We start from the raw sequence: 23,303 nt of genomic DNA on the forward strand, positions 1-23,303 counted from the left end.
TTTTGTTTTGTTCAGGGTGTTGCTTTTCTACCGTAACACACCCCTACACCATAATCTCCACTCCACTTCTACATAATATTGATTTAAAAATATGTGTCACCTTCCTACGCATCAAGTTCAATGATGGCAAGTGAAAAGTGGTAATCCTTTTTATTATAATTGTTGATCATCATACAAAAAAGGAGTGTCAGAAAGGACTGTCTCTTTACAGTGAAGAAATCATCTTTACACGCTAGCATGTCAAAAATGATGCAATGGCAACCTCTTGTGGTACAGTGTGCATCTTCAGGCGATGCCTTTACATGGCTGGCTCCAGTGCGAAATGTAATACAATCCCTCAGTAATACAAAGTCAATGTCACTTTACATTACACTGTTTAAAAAAAAGTTTAGTTCATGCAACATACATATAGTGCAAAATAATATAAAAACAATGCGTGGCAGTTTTACAGCAATCAAAAACGCAAACAGTTAAACTCAGCTGCATGTTTCAAATGTTCTAGAGCACCTGCCTCTGCGGTTAGAACCACAGGTTAGATGATGCATCAACACATTAATGAACACATGCTCATAAAGCTATAGCAGACAGGCCTGCGGTTAGAACCACAGGTTAGATGATGCATCAACACATTAATGAACACATGCTCATAAAGGTATAGCAGACATTGGCACTTATATGGTTCAGGAGTCGTTTCATCGTTTAAAACAGTTACATGGTTCAGGAGTCGTTTCATCGTTTAAAACAGTTCCTATGTTAATCAAAGTTAATATAGGCTATATATATATATATATTATATATGGATTTCTTTTTTTCAGAGCAAGAAAAAGTTAGTGTTAAGAAATAATAATTGCACAGTAATAATTGCACAGTAGTTTTCCCATGATTGTGTGAATAATACAGTTATTGCAGAAAGATAACCCAGTGGTACAATATGGGTACCTTTGTCCCGTTCACGTTCATTTCAGTTGTGGAGAGGCAAAGTAGCCATTCTGCCGACTAGAGGGAGCCGATGCTTTACTCCTGCTTCCGAACCTACGAGGGGTGAAGACAGAAAGTCAGTCCAATCTATCATTACAATTGAGAGAATTCCACACCCACAATTTTGTGCCCATGGAGCACACAACTTTGTCTGTCGGTTCAGGTGGCCAAGTCATAGACACATAATCCTCATACATCCTCGTATGCGGAAGGGCCGTTCACGCCTGTGCTTTGTGGCCGTGGTACGCCACTACCTTCACCTCTGCGTTTTCAACCTAGCTTGGGACCATAGACTATTGGCCAATCACAGCGGGGATGCTCCCTGTACTTTCCCTACCTCTCTCAATCCTTCTCGGAGAAAAAACAACAACACGGAAAGAACACAGTCAGTGGCCAAAGACACATCGCTGTCTGCCTTGGTTCAAAATGTACCGTATATACGGTTTGTGGGGGTGTGTCTCACTCGGACACAACAACACGGACGCGTGGCATTAAACGTGGGCACAGTTTTTATAGAAGAATATGCATCACAAATCTCCAGGCAGAATTCAACTGGGGATGTTGTGATTACGTAGTTGACACATTATCAGGTCAGTTACTTGCATGCCTCTTAATTCATAATATTGCTCCGCTAAACTAAAACTGTGGTGATTGCAGTAAACAGTATACGAATAAGAGTATGTATGAGTGTGCACTTACAGGGTGGTGCTGGAGAGGGTCTGCTTCATGCGTTGGGAGAGCGAGCTGGAAGATGGTGTTTTAACCATCGCATGGTGCTCTGGAGTGGTCACTGGTCCCAACATGCTCACTGCAGAAAATTAATATATCTTAAAATTGGATTCTGTTATCCCTGTTTTATATCAGTGTCCCCTCCCATTTGTCATCGCATTTTTGATTGCATTGAATTTTGTTGTAATGTTGTGTTATAAAGCACGTTCTTTGTTTTAAAAAGTGCAATACAAAAACGTTTAGTTATGATTAAAATCAGTGTCAAACAATCGATAAGTAGTCACTGAAACATCTAGGCCTTGTTTCTCACACTAATTCTAGAGATATATTATATCAGAATATGTTTTTATGTTATATGTGCACATACGAGGGAGGTGTGCCACAAAAGTAACAGGACTGTGGCAGCCATACCCTTTTACTTTTCTGACACAACTCGTATAGTTCAGAATCAGAACATATAAGGATAAGATCTGTAGAACTGTCTTCCATTCGTTGCATTTTACAACAAATGTGTCGTATTTTACTAGAATTTCGCCGCTATTCGGGCGGCTCATCCTAGAGTTACGTTGCAGCGCAATATGGGAAGAAGGAAATTGCGGGATTTGACTCCACTTCATTTGACTCCACTTCATGTTTCAGCTGTGTTTTTTAACCCAGTATTGTGCCCTGCACATGTAGTAACGGGTGGGTTATTATTATTATGTGTTGTTAACTTGTTTTGTATTATTTTGATTAGTGATGCTGAAATCAAACTGCACGCACACGTGAGTCCGTGGTGGGACTGGGAAATAAATAATGTGCAGAAGAACTTGACAGGCGACTGCGCGTTTTGTGGCATGTGTGTGTGTGTGTGTGTGTGTGTGTGTGTGTGTGTGTGTGTGTGGCTGGCCAGCCATTTCAGCTGTGTTTTTAAACCCAGTGTTGTGGCCGTCACATGTAACGGATGGCTACACATCGTAGACACACGCAGGGTAAATAGTATGTGTACTGCGCGCACGCACGCACGCACACACACACACACACACACACGTTTATCTAGTTCTTCCCAAATAGCAGATCTCTCATTGGTCAAAGTCGTGCATTTGGATAATTTACCTTCAGTCGCGTGGATGTCTTGACCATTGTCCATGTTATCTGGATGGGCAAAATGACTCCAGTACTCTGCTGGGATACTCAGCAACCGCTCGATCACCTGGGTACAGGAGTTATTGGTCAGATACTTTGCTGAGGGGAGTAAGGGCTCATTTGGTAAATGATAACGTTATTAACGTTCATTTGAATATCTTGAGGCAAAGCAGAAAAAGGCTGGTTCAGTCCTCACATTTTGTACATGGGGGGGAAACACTGCTTACATCCAGTTCATTCATCTCTACTTACCCGTGGCTGTCTGCTGGTGTCATGTAAAATGGTCATTGGGTCTGGGTCAGGGACAGCATGGCCCACCAGTGTGGGGCCAAACACCCTGGCTAGGTTGGTCACGTCCATCTTGTTTTCCGTACACTGGGACACCCTAGGAAAAACAAACAGGGAGGTGGTCACTAAGTTAGTGTTATTATGAAAGGACACAACTTATCCTGGTTATGTATATTGTTATTTAGCCATGTTTGATACAGAGTCAATGGAAGTGCATGAGATGGAGAGTAGGGCGACAATGTTTGTCAATGTCGGGTCCGAAATTCCGAATGGAGTGACTATGAGAGTGTACAAATATAACCAAATTGACCCTTATGGGTCCATTTGTACACTTTTAGAGTTAAATAAACACTAAGGGTTTTCCAGTATACATACAGAGACGACCCAGAGATAAAAGAATGGTATTAAATAGGGGTCCTTGAAGAAATTAAAAATCACACCCATGTGTCTAAGACAAATTTCTTCCTCGGGAGACAAATAATAAAGAACCTTGAACCTTGTGAAGTGAGGGGCGCTCATCATCTCATTCTGGCCAATCACAATTTGGGTCCTGACTTCTGTCTTCAATGTTTGTGTTTAAACACTTTTGTCTTCAATGTTTGTGTTGACACACTTTTGTCTTCAATGTTTGTGTTGACACACTTTTGTCTTCAATGTTTGTGTTGACACACTTTTGTCTTCAATGTTTGTGTTTACACACTTTTGTTTTCAATGTTTGCGTTTACACAGACCCTCAAAGCTGGATATAGGAGGGGTTCCGAAATTCAAATCGCTGATTAAAAGCATCTGGGAGACTTACTTCTGCAGGTGAATCATCAAACAGGCCAGGGTGTCACGGTTTGGGTAGGGCAGCTCACTGACCGTCTGGTAAAACATGGCTAGACTGTTGCCCTCATCTTGGATTTCTGGGGACAAAACAAGACTAATGATTGACGGCTGGCTCGCTCACGGCCATGATCTGCCACTCAACTGTTATGCATAGCACGGCCTCAAATTAATGTTTTATTAAGCTCTAAACATGGTCCTTTATCTCAATCTGAGCCCTAAAAGCCCTTTAGATCGCGTGCACGTGCACGAGGAGATTTTGGATATTCGATGACTACACAGCAAGGGAGCCACCAGAGGCTAACGGTGGATTCAAAGAGCAATATTCACAAAAAGATCTGTTGCATTCAGAAGAGAAATAATTGTGTAACTTTCAGTTGAATAAAGAATCTCAGGAACTAACCAGCTGCCTCCATGAAGGCTTTGTTGAGGTGGCAGGTGAGCAGGGGCTCTGGAAGGTTCCTAAGGAAGAGTTTGAGGACACCTGTGATGACATTAATGTCGTCTATTTTGTTGAGGGAAGGCAAAGTCTTCCCTCTCATGAACTTCTCCTTCAGCTCTTTGACCAAGCGATCAGTGCCAGAAAGGCGATACAGGCCGACCTGTGGAAAGGAAACAATTCAAGAAAAGCAGTAGTCATTGTTTGACCCTTTCACATTTGGCACGGGTGCATAAATTACTACAAATAGAACACATCTACAATACAGACAGGGAAAATGTGGACTGTACAAGGATAATGAAGGCCTGGAGCCATCCTCACCTCACGCATTCCTCTGCGCTCAATCTCCCTGATGCACTGGATCACCAAGATGGGGATCATGGGAGCAGTGGGTGGAGCAAAGTCAGCCAGGGTCGTCTGCACACAGGATGAAAGGATTTGACGTGAGTATAGTGACGAAACATTGAAACATGAGGGAATTAATGCCATGCCAGGTGGCTCAAAAGCAATGCATTACCTCTGAGTTCCTCACAGGGGTGCTAAAGGCAGTAGGGTTACAGGGCAAGGGGCAGCGGTCACGGCACTCTGGATGGGTCACCATCCTGCAATCCTGGCACCGCAGGTACATCTTACCAAACTTGGTTCTCCTTCCACACGGTACACAGAACTCAGACTTGATCACCTTGGTGCAAGAGATGAGTGCATGACAGTTTAGATAGCACCAAGAAGGAGGAGAGTACATTTCAGTTCACAAGCTGCAACTAAAACGTATGTTACAATACAATTAATCTGTCAAATTAATTAATCTGTTTTTTATTCATTTTGGTATAATTTGGCTTCCAAAATCATCATCAGTGGAATGGCCGGTAGAGCAGCTGGATGGGAGCCGCGAGGTTCCCAGTTCGATCCCGATTTGTGTCCTGAGCAAGACTGCCTGAAACCCTAATTGCTCCCGATGTGCAGGTTGGTGCCTTGCATGGTTTCCTCCACCATATGAATGGGTGTGAATGGGTGAATGAAATGCACAATCTATGTAAAGCGATTTGGATAAAACGCTATATATTTTTATTTACCATTTTGATGGTAAATGAAAAATATTTCCCAGCAGTCAATTTAAAAGATACGCATTTGCCTTTTGGGGAAAAAAATGCAAATAGCACATTTCAACATGAACTAATATACATCGCTAAACTAAATATTCAATTACTAAAATGTAATTCAATACATGTTATATGTATTGCTCAATCATCCTTGTTTGTCAAAATCTAAAAATATCAGTTTGATGTTGGCCAGAGACCAAATGATGGACATGATAGGCTGGTGCTTGCCTGTGAAATGCTTCACTGTATTTATTTGAACAAAATGGACTATGACAGAAAGGGGGATTTTCTGTTAAACTGGTTTGACAGAGACCATAGATGATGTCTCTAGACAATAACCACCATCAACAGTTAACTGAAATGCATATTAACAGCATAGTGTCCCTTTCATTTCACCCCATACATACAGTACTGCATTTCTAATGGCAATGCTGGACTTCACCTCTATCTCATAGTCATAACAGATCAGTGAAATATGGGCTCATACCGTTTTAGGGATCAACTTGTGTTTCTTTCCTCCGACATTGGCTCTGGGAGTTTTGGGTGGATGTGGGACATTTGTGCTTGGCGTACTGGGAGCCTCGCTGGCGGTCTCAGACTGATCTGTAGTAGTGGTATCGGCCCATGCTGGAGCTGGACCTGGACCTATAGGGAGATCACGTGTCACACCTCAAAACCACCAAACTTCACTTGTATGGCTAATATTCTCTGACAATAGAGCATCGCAGTCCCACCCCCTACCATGGACCAGGAAATGAATCCCAATGCATTTTTCGCATAGACATTTCAAAAGGTATTTATTTAAAGACGGTTACGCCACGGACAAAGCCAACTCGAGTCGTGACAACACAAACAATATTTTGGACCAAACAAATAATTACAAAGAAGAAAAACTAAAAAAGTGTTGTAACCTGCCGTTTTTTTCTTCTTTCTAATTATTTTTTCGGCCCCAACAATTGTGTTTGTTGTCATGATTTGTCATGACTCGAGTTGGCTTTGTCCGCGGCGTAAGAGTCTTTAAATAAATACTTTCTGAAATGTCTATGAGGAAAATTAACGGAGAATCATTTCCTGGTCCATGGTAGGGGGCGGGACTGCGACGCTCTATAAGGAACAAGGAAAGCGGTCAGACTAATTTAATAATAGAACATTTCTGCTTAAAACCTAGGCTTCAGTGAGATCAAAATCATTCTCAAGGCTCAAATGAAGATGGGTTAGAACTTAGACGGTTCTCACCAGTCCTCCTACTGCGCAAGTAGTACGGCACCGTCTCAATGGTGGAGACCATGTGACCAGGCCCACCATTGGCCACGACAGTGATGGTGGTTCTGGCACCCACGGACTCATTCATCTGAATAATGAGACATTTCAATACTATTGTCAACAAACATGGTTCAACTTCAACTGGTTGGAAAAAAAACAACAATCAAACAGCAGTTGTGGCCTTTTCTCCATCTTGTCATTTGTTTTATGTTGAAAATCTAATGAGGCCAGGTGACACATTCACGAGTTATTATAGATCTTTATTTTTTATTCTATGCCACAGATATTGAGCATGTTAGTGCCAGAGGTCATTATTACCTGCTCGGGCGCGCGCCCTGTGGAACGGGGTTTCTTCACTGCCTGTGGAGGAGCATCGCAGAGTTTTCTAGAGGACCGCTGGGGATTAAAAAAAGGACATAAAATCTCTTTACTATCAACTGAACTTGACATCCTAATATAGTGTCTAGCTAGCTAGCCACTGTCAATGTATGGATGACCATCAAACCTACAGGCTGCATGTTACGGTAAAATTACAACTCAATAGGCTTTGTGGATAAATCTGTCACATCACTCACTCTTTTCTGCCGTTTGCGTAACCTCACGGACTTCATCACAGAGGAATCCCAGTCCTGGAGAGAGAGATGGTGATAAATAAAAACATGCCTTTAATAAGTGAAGCTCTAGAAACTGGTCTGTGGATGTTTTTTCCTCTTCTTCTTTGATAAATAAAAACATACAAGTAATTTTAATTATGATGCAATGTACCGGACAGAGTAACTTCTTCTACTACTACATTTTCGGGTTGTCTGCACCGATCCAGTTGAATGCATTTTATTCATGACAAAAATAGTGCATTTTAGAGAGAAGCTGGGGCCCCGAGACACTTCCCAGAGATAGAATAGACTTTCACAAACACAAAACAGACTTTGTTTCGGTGATTAGAGGAGTAGTTTTGTTTATTTTCGGTAAAAAGTTGGACCACTCACACAGCAGTGGAATTTACCCGTGTGCGCGCACTGCGCAGAGGCGTTAGTGAGAAAGACTCTCTAAGGCACTGGACCAGGGTTAGGAGTACGGACACCCCAGGCACCTAAAGGCCTTCATACTCCAGTTTTAGGTGATACGGTGGGTTATTACAAAAACTACAACATGGCACACGCCACAGTGATAAGCGACTCACCGCTCACCCCAACACATCTCTCTGTTTTTACTAACCACCGTTTCGGTGTGCGAAAGTACAAATGGAATCACCGACCGGTTAGGGACCAGGGCCCTGCCCCGGAAAACAGACCGGGAAGGGACCAGGGCCCTGCCCCGGAAAACAGAACAGCAGTAATAGTCTAGAAACATCAATATTTCTCCATACACTATTTTACATACTTTTCCAGACCTGGAAAAGTATGAAATGAAATTCTATACTAGTATAGGGATCAATCAGTGGATTACCACTATCATTATAGAATGCATAACAAAAAGACACGATATATAAAATGGCTAACCATACCACTGAGTCATCCGTTTGGTCATAGCTAATGTCCGACAGCAAGGAGGCTGATTCATCAATGCGAGTTAACCTAAGGAAAATATTAGACAAAGCACATAATCAGGATATAATCTTTTATGATTTGTAGAATACACACACACTAGAGTTGTCCCGATACCATTTTTTTCAGACCGATTACAAGTACTTAATTTTTAGTACTCGCCGATACCGAGTACCGCTATGAGTACTACATTTTTGTTGAGTAACCACTTATTTTACCCCCTTTTTCTCATAGATCTACATTGTCATTTATGCTTGTAGATCGACTGTTTTTGGCAATTTGCTGCAGTGTTGGGTCAGACTTGCTCCCGTTGCAATCGTTCAGCCTAGTGTCAATTGGATGTTTTGGTTCTCGGGTCAGAGTACTTGAGGGTGGTATCGGCCTGAGTAACCGATACCAGTAACGTTATCGGAACAACTCTAACACACACACACACACACAAATTGCAAAACTATCCGTTATTGCCCATACTTCAAAATGCTGTCATTGTGCTTATAGTTCTGCACTGCTCACCTGTGGCTGTTGTTGAGGTTTGCCTTTGCTATCTGGGAGTGAGCGCTGAGAAAGGCCAGGGCAGAGCGCTGCTCCTCACTCAGGTGAACACTGTTGCTGTTGTTCTCGGAGATCAATAGATCCTTGATCAGCTGCAGCTGACGCTCCTAGACCCAAAAACAAGCAGGTGATGTTACGATTACGAACCCACAGAAACATTATTAGTGATTATTATTAATGAACATTAGTAAACAATAAGTAATGCATTGGTTTATGAGCAGTGGCCTATCTTCGTCAAAGTAAGGTTTGAACAATGATTACTAAAGAAGTAACTGCCCACTTCAAATTTCAACTTCAAAACACACTTGTAGCCTCAATGCATATTGATCAATCATCAGGCTAGTTATTAATTATCACAAAACATCCAACCTGACTAGGTGCGGTTCCATTAAGCCTTTGCAAAAAAAGGAAGCGTATGTTCATTAAGTCGAAAAAAGAAAAGCGAATTGTCTGTGTTTCCATTAAACTGATAAAATGCGCAAGTAGTTGGCACTGTTTTGCCAGTAAAGTGAGGCTCATGTAAAGTAGTCCTAATCCATGTTCACACCATTGATTTAGGGATTTGATGCACTTTGTGCGTGCTCTCAGTTTAACGGACGGCACCCCATATACTGCGCTGTAATCTGATCCCTGATCAGCGGCTGACCGTCAGCAAGTCTACAGCAAGCCAGCGGGCATCTGCTGCTTTCACAGTATTGACGACACCTACAGTCAAAGAACGTACAAAGAACTATTTGTTGTGTAATGCTTGTCTTAATATAGTCGGGGCACATGTAGCCTATATGTCGCGGGACTTGGAGCATAATGGTCGTTTATACTGTAAATTGATTGATTGCAGCTGCAAACAGTTGTGAATAACTTGTTTCATCGGCTATATAGCCTATAGCCTACACGTTTAGGTTGCTTATCTTATGATATATAAGAATAGATGAAGCATATGCATGGATCGAAATCGAAAATAGCCTGCAGGGACCCAGGCAGCTATAGGTTATATAAAGTCTTAGTCTACTACACCACGTGTGTGTGTGTGTGTGTGTGTGTGTGTGTGTGTGTGTGTGTGTCTTGCATCCATACAGTAGCGATCCAGATATCAAAATGATCGGAGCGCCCCGATCAACTCGGGAGGATTCAGACTTAATATGGGATCTTTGAACACACTACACAATTATTAATCGGACGGGTTGGGTAGTAGTAAATTGGGACCTTATATGTATCCACAACATCACTCCCTCTCTAGCCACCCTCCCATGCACCGTTCACTCCACTGCCTCCCCATCGTTTTTTATTTTATTTTCCAACTGTTCAAAAGCGATATAATGCGAGTTCAATGCTTTCTAATTAAAAACCTTTTCCGCAAGTGTTTCCATACACTATTTGCGCATTTCCCTTTTTTCGAAAAAGCCTAAATCCGCAACCTCCAAGCGAAAAAGTGTTTTTGCATTTTGATGTGTTTTCATCCAGGAGATTTTGCGCAAGAGCCTTAATGCGCAAAAAATGGCTTTATGGAAACGCACCTAGTGTTAGTTCATTGTGAAAATCGACAGAAAACCATTTAGATATTATATGACATAGATGGAAGCTTTATTATACCCACCAGCTTTTCATATTCTGCCTCAGCTTTCTGCCGCCGGCGTATTTCAACGTCCACCTGGTTTCGAGCGTGCTTTAATTTAACCTCAAGGGACCCTCTCTCGGTTTCTGCCTTAGCCAGCACCTCCTTACAGGAACCTAGTTCAACATCCGCCTGCAGCCACTTCTTACGGCAGTCATCGAAGTTCACCGCTAGCTGGATGAACTCTGGATCAGACATGGGACAATAGTTTTATATGATCTGTTCTTTCTAATTATAATGTGTCTGCTACATTCTAACATTTAGTGAGAATGATTATAATAATACAACTGGCCTCCAGAAAGGGGACATAAGTAAAGGGTTACCCAATCTAATGCAAAGGGAGGAACAATAGTACTCCTTTGATGATTCAAATGGAAATGTTCTCCATTATTTGGATTACGTGAAAATGCATTTCCAGCCCCCGCTACAATGACTCTCCCAGGAAGATGTCTTGGGCTGCACTTCCCACACTACAGATGTGGTGGTGTACTCTGTACTGTAGCCAACTGTAGCAAGGCTAGTGGTGGTCTTATTGCTTTATTTATGACTATGATTGAACTGACAGATATGGAGTTCCATAAGCAGCATCATTCATTTTCTTTCAAAAACATATCTACAACTTTCAGACCCAATCAGTGAACAAAGACAAAGACCAGTAGCCCCACCACCATGTTTTTATGCTCTATGACTCAAGTCTGAATTTTCATTTCAGCGATTCAGGGCTGGAGCCAGGCTATGTGAATCAGTCAACAAACAGTAAGAATTTATTTCTAACCTAAACTGTAAGTAATATTGGGCTGTTCTTTACGTTGATACGTTTGTAATTGTAAACCTTGGATCAAAACTTAGCAATATTTGTGTGTGCGTGTGTGTAAAACCCTTTGGAACGTGAATATAATCAATTCATAAGATCAAAACAATGCGGGATGTTATCCTGGAGCACACATTGAGGTGTCACATACCAGAGCCTACAGTCACACAGTGATACTTACGTGGTTCGATTCCTTCATTCAGGACGTCCACATGCGCCAGCAGCTTCTGAAACTGGTTGTGCAGGTTCACCCCAGAGGACTCCATCATGTTGAATGTCTAGCCTAGATCAGCTAACGTTAGCATTAGCACAGAGAAATGAGTGAGTTGGCCGATGTTACATTTGAGACATAATAAAGTTATAAACTATCAGCGAATAAAAGGCGGGGGAAAAGACCGACACCGTCGACTCGTGTATTAAGTTTAACGTCTCTAGCGTGAATCACATGCACCACATAGTTCGAATAGCAGTTAGCATAGGCTACTTCTTCCATCAGTAATGTCTCGGTTAATAATAAACGAGAAAATAACAGAAACTCACCAGTTCTCGTTTGTAAACATGTAATGCAGCTGCTCCCGTTGCCAGAAGTTAAAAACAAAGAATAGAAAGTTAGCCTATAAAAGCCCTGACTGTGTGTGTGTGTGTGTGTGCCTACTGTCCAACGAAACTAAACTAACTAACTCTTTCTACAACAACAGTACAACTTCTGCAACGCTCTGAAAGTTCAAAAACAGCGCCCGCCTTTCCTTCGTCTTCCCGGAAGAGAGTCGAGTGCACTCTGTCGCCCCCCATCGGTGAGGGGTTGTAACGGCAGGAGTCCGCATAATATAAACAACATTAATGATTTATTTCTGTAAGCCTACATATAATCAAAATTAGTGTGCATTCTAATAATAGTATATGTCTTTTGAAGTCATTAAGGCACAATTTGGACACGTTCAGTCTGACTCAGGACTGGTGCCAGGCTAACTGTGGACACTTAACTTAAATTGTCTATAGTATATATATATATATATATATATATATATATATATATATATATATATATATATATATATTCAGAAATAATGTATACATAATAATGCATGATTTTAGCATGCACGGTACATCATTATCAGACATAAATTTACCCATATCTTCAATAATTGCTCAATTGATTAGAAATGGATATATTCTTCTCATGTGCATTGTACAGTGAAACTGTATACAAACAAAGCAGATTCTGCCAACATAACCATTTTATTGTATCTTATTGTATTTTTAATACAAATGTCGACTTCCTGTTGAGTTTGCCCTTTGAATTAGAAAGAAGACCAGGACCACATATCCTGATCCGGCTCTTCACTCATACCTCTCTGACCGTACTCAGTTCATTCAGCTCAAATCATTCACTTCCCATCCCTCCCCCATCTCCTCCGGTGTTCCCCAGGGCTCCGTTCTTGGCCCTATCCTATTTATCATCTATCTCCTCCCCCTTGGACAGATTTTCCGCAAATACAACATCCTTTTCCACTGTTACGCGGACGACACCCAGCTCTACGTCTCCTCCAAACCCTCTTCCGCCTTCCCACCCTCCTCCCTCTGTACCTGTTTGCAGGAAATCAAGTCCTGGTTCACCTCTAATTTCCTCAAACTGAACAGTGACAAAACCGAGGTAGTCCTCATTGGTTCCAAATCCACACTCACCAAGCAACCCAGTTTCACTCTCACCATTGACAACTCCTCAGTTTCCCCCTCCCCTCAGGTTAAGAGTCTGGGTGTCGTCCTCGACAGTACCCTATCATTCCACACCCACATCAACACCACCATCCGGTCCGCCTACTTCCACCTCAGAAACATCAACCGCCTCCGCCCCTCTCTAACTCCCCACAGTGCCGCAATCCTGGTTCACTCTCTTGTCACCTCCCGCTTGGACTACTGTAATTCCCTTCTTTTTGGTCTCCCCCACAAACTTCTCCATAAACTCCAACTGGTCCAGAACGCTGCTGCCCGTATCGTCACCAGAACCCCTGTCATCAGTCACATCACCCCTGTACTTCACCAACTCCACTGGCTCCCCATCAAATACTGCATCGACTTCAAGATCCTTCTCCATACATTCAAGGCCATCCATAATCTCGCCCCCCCATACCTGTCTGACCTTGTCCATGTCAACATCCCCACCCGGTCTCTTAGGTCTGCCTCCTCAATCACCCTGAAAGTTCTCCCAGCCCGTCTCTCCACCATGGGGTCAAGAGCCTTCAGCCGCTCTGCCCCCCACCTCTGGAACTCCCTCCCCCCTGACATCAGAAACATGGACTCTATCACCATATTCCAAACTCACCTCAAAACCCACCTGTTTAGGCAGGCATATGGCTGACCTCTGCTGCAAGCTGTGCCCTAGTTTTGTTTTGCTTTTAACTGTGTTTTGTATCAACTGTTTTTAACCTGTACGGCGACCTTGAGTGCCCTGAAAGGCGCCTTATAAATAAATGTATTATTCTTCAAATAGTAATTTCAACAGGAAGTTTAATAATAAAATAAATCAACATCAACAGAGCAACTATTGAAGGTAGTGTGTGTGTGTGTGTGTGTGTGTGTGTGTGTGTGTGTGTGTGTGTGTGTGTGTGTGTGTGTGCGTGCGTGCGTGCGTGCGTGCGTGCGTGCGTGCGTGCGTGCGTGCGTGCGTGCGTGCGATGGTTGAGGTGCACAGTCAAATATTGTGCAGTTTGCTGTCACTACCTGGGATCAAGATAGGTAACATTATATGTGAAAACCTTACATCATGTGAAGACAACGTGTGTGTCCCCTTTAGAATGCCTGGCACAACGAATATGTCCCATAGCATCATTAATCATTTCCAGTTGGCATATCTAGGTGCAGTGCACCTAGATATGTCGCCCCCCCCACCCTCTTTATTTCTATACTGTACACATTTTCCCTTTTTTCTTTGTATGTCTTTAAATGTTTTGCTGAATTGAAAATGGAAGAATATGTAAACAAGTCTTAGTGCCTTTTCTGGTTTTATCATCTTAGCAGATTTTTGTATTGACCTGTAATGTACAAATTCTGCAAACTGTTAATACAATGTTCAATCAATCATCAATCAGTGCAACTGTGTAAGAATTTATCATCGGAACACAGACATTCAAAGGCAAAATGGAGTATATTTCAATTAAATAACTTACCATTTATGTAACATATAAACATATTTTACAACCAATATTGTAAAGTCCTAATCTTATTAGACACAAATATTTGGAGCATTAAAAATATTCAAGGAACTGGTCTGACTACTTCTCCTCCTCATGCTTATGCATATGCACAGTTGAGCAGGCCTTGGATGTCACTCTGCTGCCAGCTAACCTGTCATTGAAAACGTCCTTATTCTTTGAAGGCCTGTCATTTTTAATGCATCAGAGAAGGGAGGCTTAGCCATACATCTGCTCCACCTACTGTCATGGTCCACCTCCAACTGTGTGTGTGCGTGCGTGCGTGCGTGCGTGCGTGCGTGCGTGCGTGCGTGCGTGCGTGCGCGCATGTGTGTGCGCGCATGTGTGTGTGCCAGTGTTGGTTAGTGTGTTTTGTATTCAGACTGCCTCTCAGTGCTGCAAGTCCATTAGAGTCGATTTGAGATAATAGTGGCCAGTCAATATGGGCTCTCTGTCTTGATCAATTATTCAACTCTATATGCACATTATTTCACTATCTGAAACTTCTTTTTACGCCAACCATTGCATGCCTTGCTTCTCTTGGACTGACAACTCATCTCTCTCTCTCTCTCTCTCTCTGCAATTATAATTTGGCATCAAGAGTTTGAATGTGCTGCCAAAAGTAATCCGGGAAATCATTATTGTTGCGAAATAGAGCAGTTCCTCTCAGAAGATAATTGTTTTTACCTAAATGTTTCTGATGGCCCCATACAATTAGCTTTTAATTCATTATTAATGAGGCCAAATAATTGGAACATGTACACCTGACAAATCTATTTTTTCAGACTATTAAAGGACCATGTCACCCATTTTCAACCTGTCTTTACATAATTGGTCCTCTCTAATGCTCATTATAAGATGCCAGTGCCACAATTTCTGCCTGTCTTAGAGGAGGGCTGTGGACAGTTCAGAAACCTGCCTGGCTACCAGTGACATCATCGGAAGGTAGGTTTGGTCATTTCAAACAATATATCAAACTTTTTTTAAATGAATGCAAGAAAAACGGCTTCTTGTCTAAACTGCCTATAATGAGATGCAGAGTTTGTACATGAAAATTGTGCCACCTTATAATGAGCATTAGCAAGGACCAATGATATGAAGTGTTCCTTTAACAGCCCCATATTTAACATTTTCACCTTCACTATAACATTTGCATTATGCTCAAGAGGCTTGCACATTATTTTCTACCACACATTTCTAAACTTTTATAGATTTGTCCATTATGCTGATCACACAAAACAACGTAGGCGGCTGGCATACTACAATACTCAAACTAGGGAGGGGGGGCATCATTTCCAGGACACAAGAATGTTTTGTAAGCCCTAATAAGTAAGTTTGAGAAACAAGCACCACTGAATTGTGCTGACTTTAAGGTTAGGGTTTCCCCATTGCACCATCATAACGGTAATGGATCCACAAGCAGCCTCATGGGGACCACTTGGCAAACATACATCTACTGTACTTAGGAAAATGCATCACAAGACCCTCTTTATCTGGACATCCTGTGGATGTTTGTAAATAAAGTATGGGTGAAGTTTGCTGGTCTAAAGAAACTAAAATTTAAACAAGCATTATACCGCTGTCTTTCAATAGTCTACCTGCACTTCGGTGTACACCTCATGCATGTTCATAACATGTTTATCTATTCTACCATAAAGAAACAAAACAAATCCACTGAAAAAGTCAACGTCTTGTAAATATAAATTGCTGACTGATAAATAGTGTAAAATTATAATGCAGCCAGAACAGGTCAAAATATGGAACTAAAAACCATTTTAACTATAATTTGACAAGATGCCAAAATGGAACGTTACACCACTGACCAAACTACATTCAGCACCTCTCTGACTGTCTGTTGATACTGAGTGAGTCTAAAAGATATGTGATGGCATTATGTGTGCAGGCCATTGAAATAACTTGATTACACATTGAATCAGCCACTCAGAGTGCTTCTTGGAAAAGGTATCTTTCCCACAATGCTTCAGAGCAAAAACATCAATGGAACTTTTTACCATCCATTTCATGAAATGTGATGCTTGGAAAGTACTCTTACCCCCAATGCAATTAGGAGTAAACCTAAGAAAGCATAGTGTGTCCAATCTCACTGAGGGAGGAAATTCTCTATAAAATATTATTTTTTATTAATGTAAGTTTTAGCTGTGTAGCACGTTGCTTAAATGAGTCACAGAAACATTCAAACTAAAACCAGGAAAAATACATTTCTGTTTGGCAAACTTCGGCATTTGTTTAAAACTAGCTTTAAATTTCTTATAAAACAAGTATACACAGAGGACAACAATAAGCTTGTTAGTGTTGGCAAGGCAATGGCTAAGTCTGAGTTTGAAGAGTCAGGCAGTGCTCATAACTGTAGATTATTCACAATGTATTTGTACCAGTGTTCGTTTTCATAAACAAGCATCAGAATGGGCATTTATGTACTGGCTCAGTAAATCTGTTTTTGCTTTCACAGCGATGTCACAGAATTTTAGTAACTTTATGGATAGTTGAAATTTTGCAAGAACGTACTGTTTACGGTCAAATAAGAGAAATATAGGAGTGAACAAACCTGTGATGTTAATGAGATTTGTGTGCATTAGGCATTGAGGCAAACATCATGGAAATGTGAACACTGCCCAAATTCTTCACGTTTTTGCAAAAGAGTCATACCTGATGGTGCTGCATGTGGAGTGGCAGGAAATGCATCAAATCATCAATTATTGAGTCATTGATTTGGGGGTCACAGTTTCTTATTGTATTTGTCTTATAGTCTTATGCACTAATCTCTCTGGGTATAAGTGCATTCAAATTGTGTCCCTGGGTACAGCACTCATATGCTTGAAGATGCGAGTGGAAGGTAAACATTTCAAAAGGAAGCATAGACAATTGTGCTACAATCAGAGCTCTGAGTGAGAGGACCTTTATGTGCCGATGGTGCAGACGGGAATGACAATGATGAGGATAATGGTCACTGCGGTGGCAATAAGCGCACCCAGCTTGCAGATCTTGACCCGACGTTGGCTGGCCTCCTTACGCCTGAGTAGAGCATCATATCCTGGAGTATAGATGTCTTCCATCCAGAACTCCATGTTGTTGGGGTTTAGGGACTCCTGATTCTGAGGGACAGAACACAGCAATCTTTTTTTATTAGACAAGGCAGTGTAGAATCAATTGAGCGATGGCATAGAAGGGAAAGAAATACAACGCCAATACAACGGTCTGCAGTCAGAGACACGTTGACATAGACATACTGTCTGGTCAGGTATGGGCGTGCGGCCGCGTGCCCTGAACATAAGGTTCTTAAAAGCTTGCCAAAGGAGAAACATTGATTCAGAGACATTAACTTCTTGCCTACATTTTCTGTCCAAGAGAGTAGACTTCGGTAGACTCGATGGGCGGAGAAGTTGGGATTCTTGCATATTTAATTTGTAGTCTAGTAGCCAGAATGTGAACCCGGACATGTTGAGTACACCAACGTTTTATGTTATAAATGTTTAGTATGGGTCCCCAGCATGTGGAAACTGCCGGATGCTAACTTGCATATGTTGAGCAATTTTCATAATTGGCATAATATGTGACCATACCATTAACAACCTACAGAAGGCAAAATATTCAAAATGTCATCATACTTTATGTAGCATGTGACGTGTCAAACTAGGGGGTTTTCATGATGCTGAATCCATTCCAAGCATTAGTTTTGCAAAACATCACTCATTGGGCTAAAAACGGCCATTGCCGACGTGATGTGGGCATGGCCATTTTTAGCCCAATGAGTGTTTTTTTGCAAAACTAATGCTTGGAATGGATTCAGCATCATGAAAACCCCCTAGTTTGACATGTCACATGCTACATAAAGCATGATGAAATTTTGAATATTTTGCCTTCTATAGGTTGTTAATGGTATGGTCACAGATTATGCCAAGTTAGCATCCGGCAGTTTCTACATGCTGGGGACCCATACTAAACATTTCTAACATAAAACGTTGGTGTACTCAACATGTCCAGGTTCACAATGGGGCTCTATGGGCTGGCAACTAGACTATTGCTGCCGTTTGCCATCACACTGTCATCCGCAGCAATTGGAAACGCAGCAGGGGGGACCTTTATCAATGTGTTCCATTCATAAACTTGCCTACACAGTGAAATCTATGGTGACGACCCAGTCTCCTCATTCGACCACGTCTATCCACGGTAACGGGACATCTTTGTGCTGCATAAAATATGCCTTCTCCGTCTCCAACTGTGTTCAGCTCCTCACCTCAGTTTCTGACAATGCGCAGCAGGATTCGTTTTAATCGCAGTAAAGCTTTCTGGTGTGAATGTCACCTAAGGCTAACCTTGATGCCTCTTTTAGAAAGAAGAAATATAGAGTAAAGCCTGATTTAGCTGAAAATAACCAATCTATGATGCATTGTAAGCTTGTAAATGTAAATCTGCTGTTTTCCACGTGTGACATTGGTGTGCAACAAAGTAAAAAAAATCCCATCAATCATTTGCCTTACAAAGCTACTGGAATTGAGAATCACCTTAATAGTAAAGAGATTCAACTTCATAAACCTCCAAAACGTGAATAAGGGCACAAAACATTTACCTTCGCCACATTTCAGTGATATCAGTCAACAATTGTATATACAGACAAGAAAAAAGGTTATATAAATAAAATGTACATAGCCTACCTCTACCTAACTCCACAAACAACAAAGATTTGTGGAAGATTTCTAGTCTGAAGTAGAGTACTCCACTACTCCACACACTGCAGATCTGTCACCCCATGAAGGCAATCAAACAAACCCACCTACTATGGACTGGTGACATGAACAATATGCCTAGTAGTGTCTAATATGTATATATTTAATATAAACTCGATAGGGGCTTTTGAAACGAAAGCATTAACTACATTAACATGAAAATATGAAGACTATAGGAAACATACTGTATGTGTGCATGCATGTATTTGTGTATTATGGACTAAAATGACACTTGAGATATCAAATTTCAAGTAATACCTGAAGGTTCATAGGGGAAATTCGTGACTCTCTCTCATCTACGGTCCAGACTTGTCTCCCCCTTCCCTCTGCCAGTCTGGGGTCCATGATCTTCCCAGAGGCCATCCCTCCCATCAGACTGCTCTCCTTCTGCCCAAACAGGGCTGAGTTAAATACTTGGTCCATCAAACTCTTGGGCTTCTGGGAGAGCAGGTTAGTTGTGCTGTTTGACTGGTCCATCTAGATTAGAAAGTAGTGGGATAAATAATCAACCTAAAATTTTCGTTAAAGAAAAAGAAAATAGCTATAACATGAGCTGCAACCAAATACACCAGCCCCTGGTATCAGTGATATTAAAAAAACTGCATAATAGGGTTACTTCTCTGCAGTGCAAACCAGTCAAAACAACAATTATTTCGAACAAAATATGGCAAGGCGGTCTAACCACATAATTACAAATGTCTGCTGCAGCGGACTAATTACGCATCTAACATATTTAGTGGTTTGAGCCTCCCATATGAACACAAGGTCAGTGGAATCAGTTATTGTACATTGCTCTGATACCCTATCATCTATCCTTATACCTATCCAATGTTTTTGGATGTATACTTGTACACACACACACACACACACACACACACACACACACACACACACACACACACACACACACACACACACACACACACACACACACACATATTTGCTTTGCCCTCTTATTAAAGTCAAATATAACATTTATTTCACAGAATGGAAGGATCCTACCTGTCCTATTTTCCCTTGAGAAACTTTGCTGTCTGTACTTATTGAGAACGATACTGGCCAGTCTCGTGCAGAGGTTGACATGCTTGGATGTTGGGAATCCATACTACTCTTCTCCTTCTTGGACTGGGATTTGGCCGCCCGACGCAGCGATGCATCCCTCTTACCCTCCTTAACGCCTTTAGAATCAATCTGACCCTTGCTGCCATCTGTTTGAACCCCAGAAGTGTTCCATCGGCTCCAATCCAGACTACTAGTGCTGGTTGCTGGGTACAGATGCCCAGACACAGACAGAGGTTGAGGGTCTGATATCTCTGATGCAGGGGTCCCAGGGTGGCTGCTAAAGGAAGAAGCACCAGCACTGAGAGGTTCCAGCCACCGGTCCCCTGTGTGTCCTCCTCCACCTCCGGCACCTCCCACCATGGGCAGCTGGATCTTGTCATCCAGTCGCTGTACGGTGGAAAGCACCTGGCCGATCTCTTTCTTGACATCGGTCAGTGACTCCAGCTGCCGTTCAATCTGGCTCATCCGGAGCAGCAGCTTGCAGACACTGGCCTTAATGCCGTCATCACTGCTCTCCAGTGAGTGGAAGAGCCGTTGGAGCTGTCCGAGGCGGCCGCGCCGAGCCTCAGGAGTGTCCTGGTTGATAGACGCGGCCCCGTCGTTGTGGTGCAGGACACCGGTAGAGCCGCACATGCTCATATCGTCCAAGAAACGGAAGATAGCACTGATGTCGTCCTCGCCAAACTCGGGGTCGTCCAATGAGGTCATAAAGGAGAGCCGGTCAGCCTGGACTATACTCCGGAGAAGCCGGGGGTCCGGAGTGTCTGTTTGGGTTCCCTGAGCCCTGAATCCATCAAGTACATTAAACACTCCACTACCCCCACCATCCCCTCCCATGGAAGCCCCCAAAATGCTGATGGCTGGGGTTGATCGCCTTGGGGGCTGGTTCCCTGGTGACTCCATTCCTAGCCCCATTGTTCCCAGGGATATGCGGTCTTCCAGACTGTGACTCTTGCTGTTCCAGATCGACTTTGGGGTCTTAGAGGGTTGAAGGTGGCGGGGAGACCGCTCTGGTTGTGAGCCTGGCCCAAAGTATGTAGAGTCCTGCAGATCATCTAGGCTCTCATGTTTGGCCCGGTGCTCTGGTGAATGGCGGCCTGGTGTGGGTGAAGGATAAGGGTTGTAGAGCGTCTCAAAGCTGTGATTGTCAAAGGAATTCTGCCCTATGCCAGGACTAGGAGACTCACTACTAACAGTCACCTGTGGTATGAGTGGCGGCTGGTTGTGGAAGTCCTTCTTGAAGATGTTTCTCTTCTGAGATACCTGCTCAGATACCTGCTCAGGTTCGAAAACTTCCATCTGCGCAGAATCTCCACTAGACTCACTGTCCGTCTCTAAAGGCAGGTAGATGTTCTTCATAGTCTGGCTGGGGATCTGACCACCAGGGAACAGAGGTGTGTTGTGAGGCCAATCAAAAGACACAGCCCTTGTCCTGGCCGGAGGGGAGGATACGAGAGAGATCGGATCAGGAGGAAGACTTCCTCGCTTGCGACTTGAGTAACTTGACTTGGGGTAGAGCAAATGCTGATCAATAGGCCGGCTGTCAGAGTCTGAGTCACGTGCCTTTTCCTGTCCAACGAAGCTCTGCTGATAGACTCCACGCAGAGAGGACCCTGGGGATTGGTTGACGGGGAGGATTACCTGGGCTCTCATTGGCTGGCTTTCATCGAGAGCCACGCCTGTCATCTGAATGAGATTGAACATGGTTACAATATCAGCGGCCACGCCTATGGGTGATAACCCCAGTCCTCGGCTTGTAACCCTGTCTCGGAAAAGAGTAGCAGGGAAACAAGGGTCTTGGCTGGCTGCAGCAAACAACAGGCTTCTTAGCTCTATGAGGTGTGCCAGATCAAAGCGGGTACTGACCATACGGCAGAGGTCCTGGAAAGTAAGCCAATGCCGCATGTTGGACAGCTCTTCCAAAATCCCTAGAAGTACTAAGGGATATTCCTGTTGCAAGCTGGCCATGGCTGCTCTCCTGGAAGGGAAGGAAGGTTTCAGTCTGTTATTCTCCTGTCCATAGTAAATAGAAAATGAATGTTGATAACTATCAAAATTTGAAAAAAGACTGTCACTACACATAAGGATTTCTTTTATGACTCAAGGCTTATTCCTTTTTTCAAAATGTACACAGAAAAAAGGAGATGCATGAAAAATGTAAATAAATGAATCAGACATATAGCCTACAAATAGACAACCAATGAAACAAAACCAAGACAAAACGTAAATACAAAAATACCAAACTATACAGAACAAAATACAATAGGCCTACAATACAAACAATACAATAAATAAAATAAAAGTAAGATATGCCAGGCTGCCTACATTTATCCTCCTCTTCATCAAAGTTCTGTAAGATAGACGTGCTGAATAATGATGCCATAACATATAAATTATGTGACATTTTATTTTTTATTTGATTTCAAGACCTCATTCTAGATAGCCTATTTTAGACAAATAGGTCTAGGCCTACTTGAATAACCAGTTTGAGTGGGTGACAATTAGACAGCATTTAGGCTATCAGTTATTCAAATTTGAGCAATTGATCACATGATCACAACTAGTCAAAACATATGAAAACCGCATGCAGCCATCAGGAGTGAGAGTGTACAGTAGACTTGTTCATCTCCGACAGAAAAGGGCCTTTGAGTCAGTATTCAGAGAGCGACCTTATTTTGGAACCTTAAAATAACTGACCATCTGATCTGATGACGGCGTTCCATGCGCACCTCGCTGCGTCACTCACCCACAACACAGAACTTTAAATTGATATTGATTTATAATTATAAAATCCCCACATTCCTCAATTTGTGGAACATAAACGATAGAAATCAAAGATAGTGTTACCTATAGTTGGTAGTGGGTGACCCACTACCAACATGCTGCCTTATTTAGTGCCTTTCAAACTGTGTGCAATGTAGATCAAGACGCTTAGCCTACCTACGTGCGCCTTGATCTGCGCTGGTATAAAACAAAATCACACCCGATGGCCGATACGTGTGTGATGTGTCTGCTATCAACTGTAGCCTATTGCAGGAC

General features: G+C 42.5%; 2 protein-coding genes across 3 annotated transcripts; both read right to left on the minus strand.

The window, feature by feature from the left end:
- Positions 1-131: 131 nt before the first annotated feature.
- Positions 132-12,046, minus strand: LOC306929113 (rac GTPase-activating protein 1-like). Of its 2 annotated transcripts, none has more exons than XM_079509518.1 (17): positions 11,807-12,046; positions 11,448-11,558; positions 10,438-10,640; positions 8,805-8,950; positions 8,252-8,321; positions 7,323-7,376; positions 7,066-7,143; positions 6,721-6,835; positions 5,972-6,123; positions 4,902-5,066; positions 4,706-4,801; positions 4,349-4,547; positions 3,920-4,025; positions 3,085-3,217; positions 2,803-2,899; positions 1,678-1,786; positions 132-1,032 (listed from the first exon to the last, which is right to left on the minus strand). In XM_079509518.1, exons 2-17 carry the CDS (start codon positions 11,533-11,535, stop codon positions 957-959), a joined length of 1,887 nt encoding a protein of 628 aa, XP_079365644.1. In that variant the 5' UTR covers positions 11,536-11,558; positions 11,807-12,046; the 3' UTR covers positions 132-956. The 2 variants fall into 2 exon arrangements, with proteins under 2 accessions (XP_079365644.1, XP_079365643.1); XM_079509517.1 differs by having other exon boundaries at positions 5,972-6,129.
- Positions 12,047-17,375: 5,329 nt separating this feature from the next.
- Positions 17,376-22,232, minus strand: LOC306929679 (major intrinsically disordered Notch2-binding receptor 1-like; the record flags this gene model as incomplete). The annotated part of the gene is made up of 3 exons (XM_079510299.1): positions 17,376-17,570; positions 19,461-19,679; positions 20,205-22,232. 3 exons carry the CDS (start codon positions 22,230-22,232, stop codon positions 17,376-17,378), a joined length of 2,442 nt encoding a protein of 813 aa, XP_079366425.1.
- Positions 22,233-23,303: the final 1,071 nt, after the last annotated feature.

The sequence above is a fragment of the Electrona antarctica genome, assembly GCF_951216825.1.
Source record: "Electrona antarctica genome assembly, chromosome: 9".
In the NCBI taxonomy this organism is placed as follows: Eukaryota; Metazoa; Chordata; class Actinopteri; order Myctophiformes; family Myctophidae; genus Electrona; species Electrona antarctica.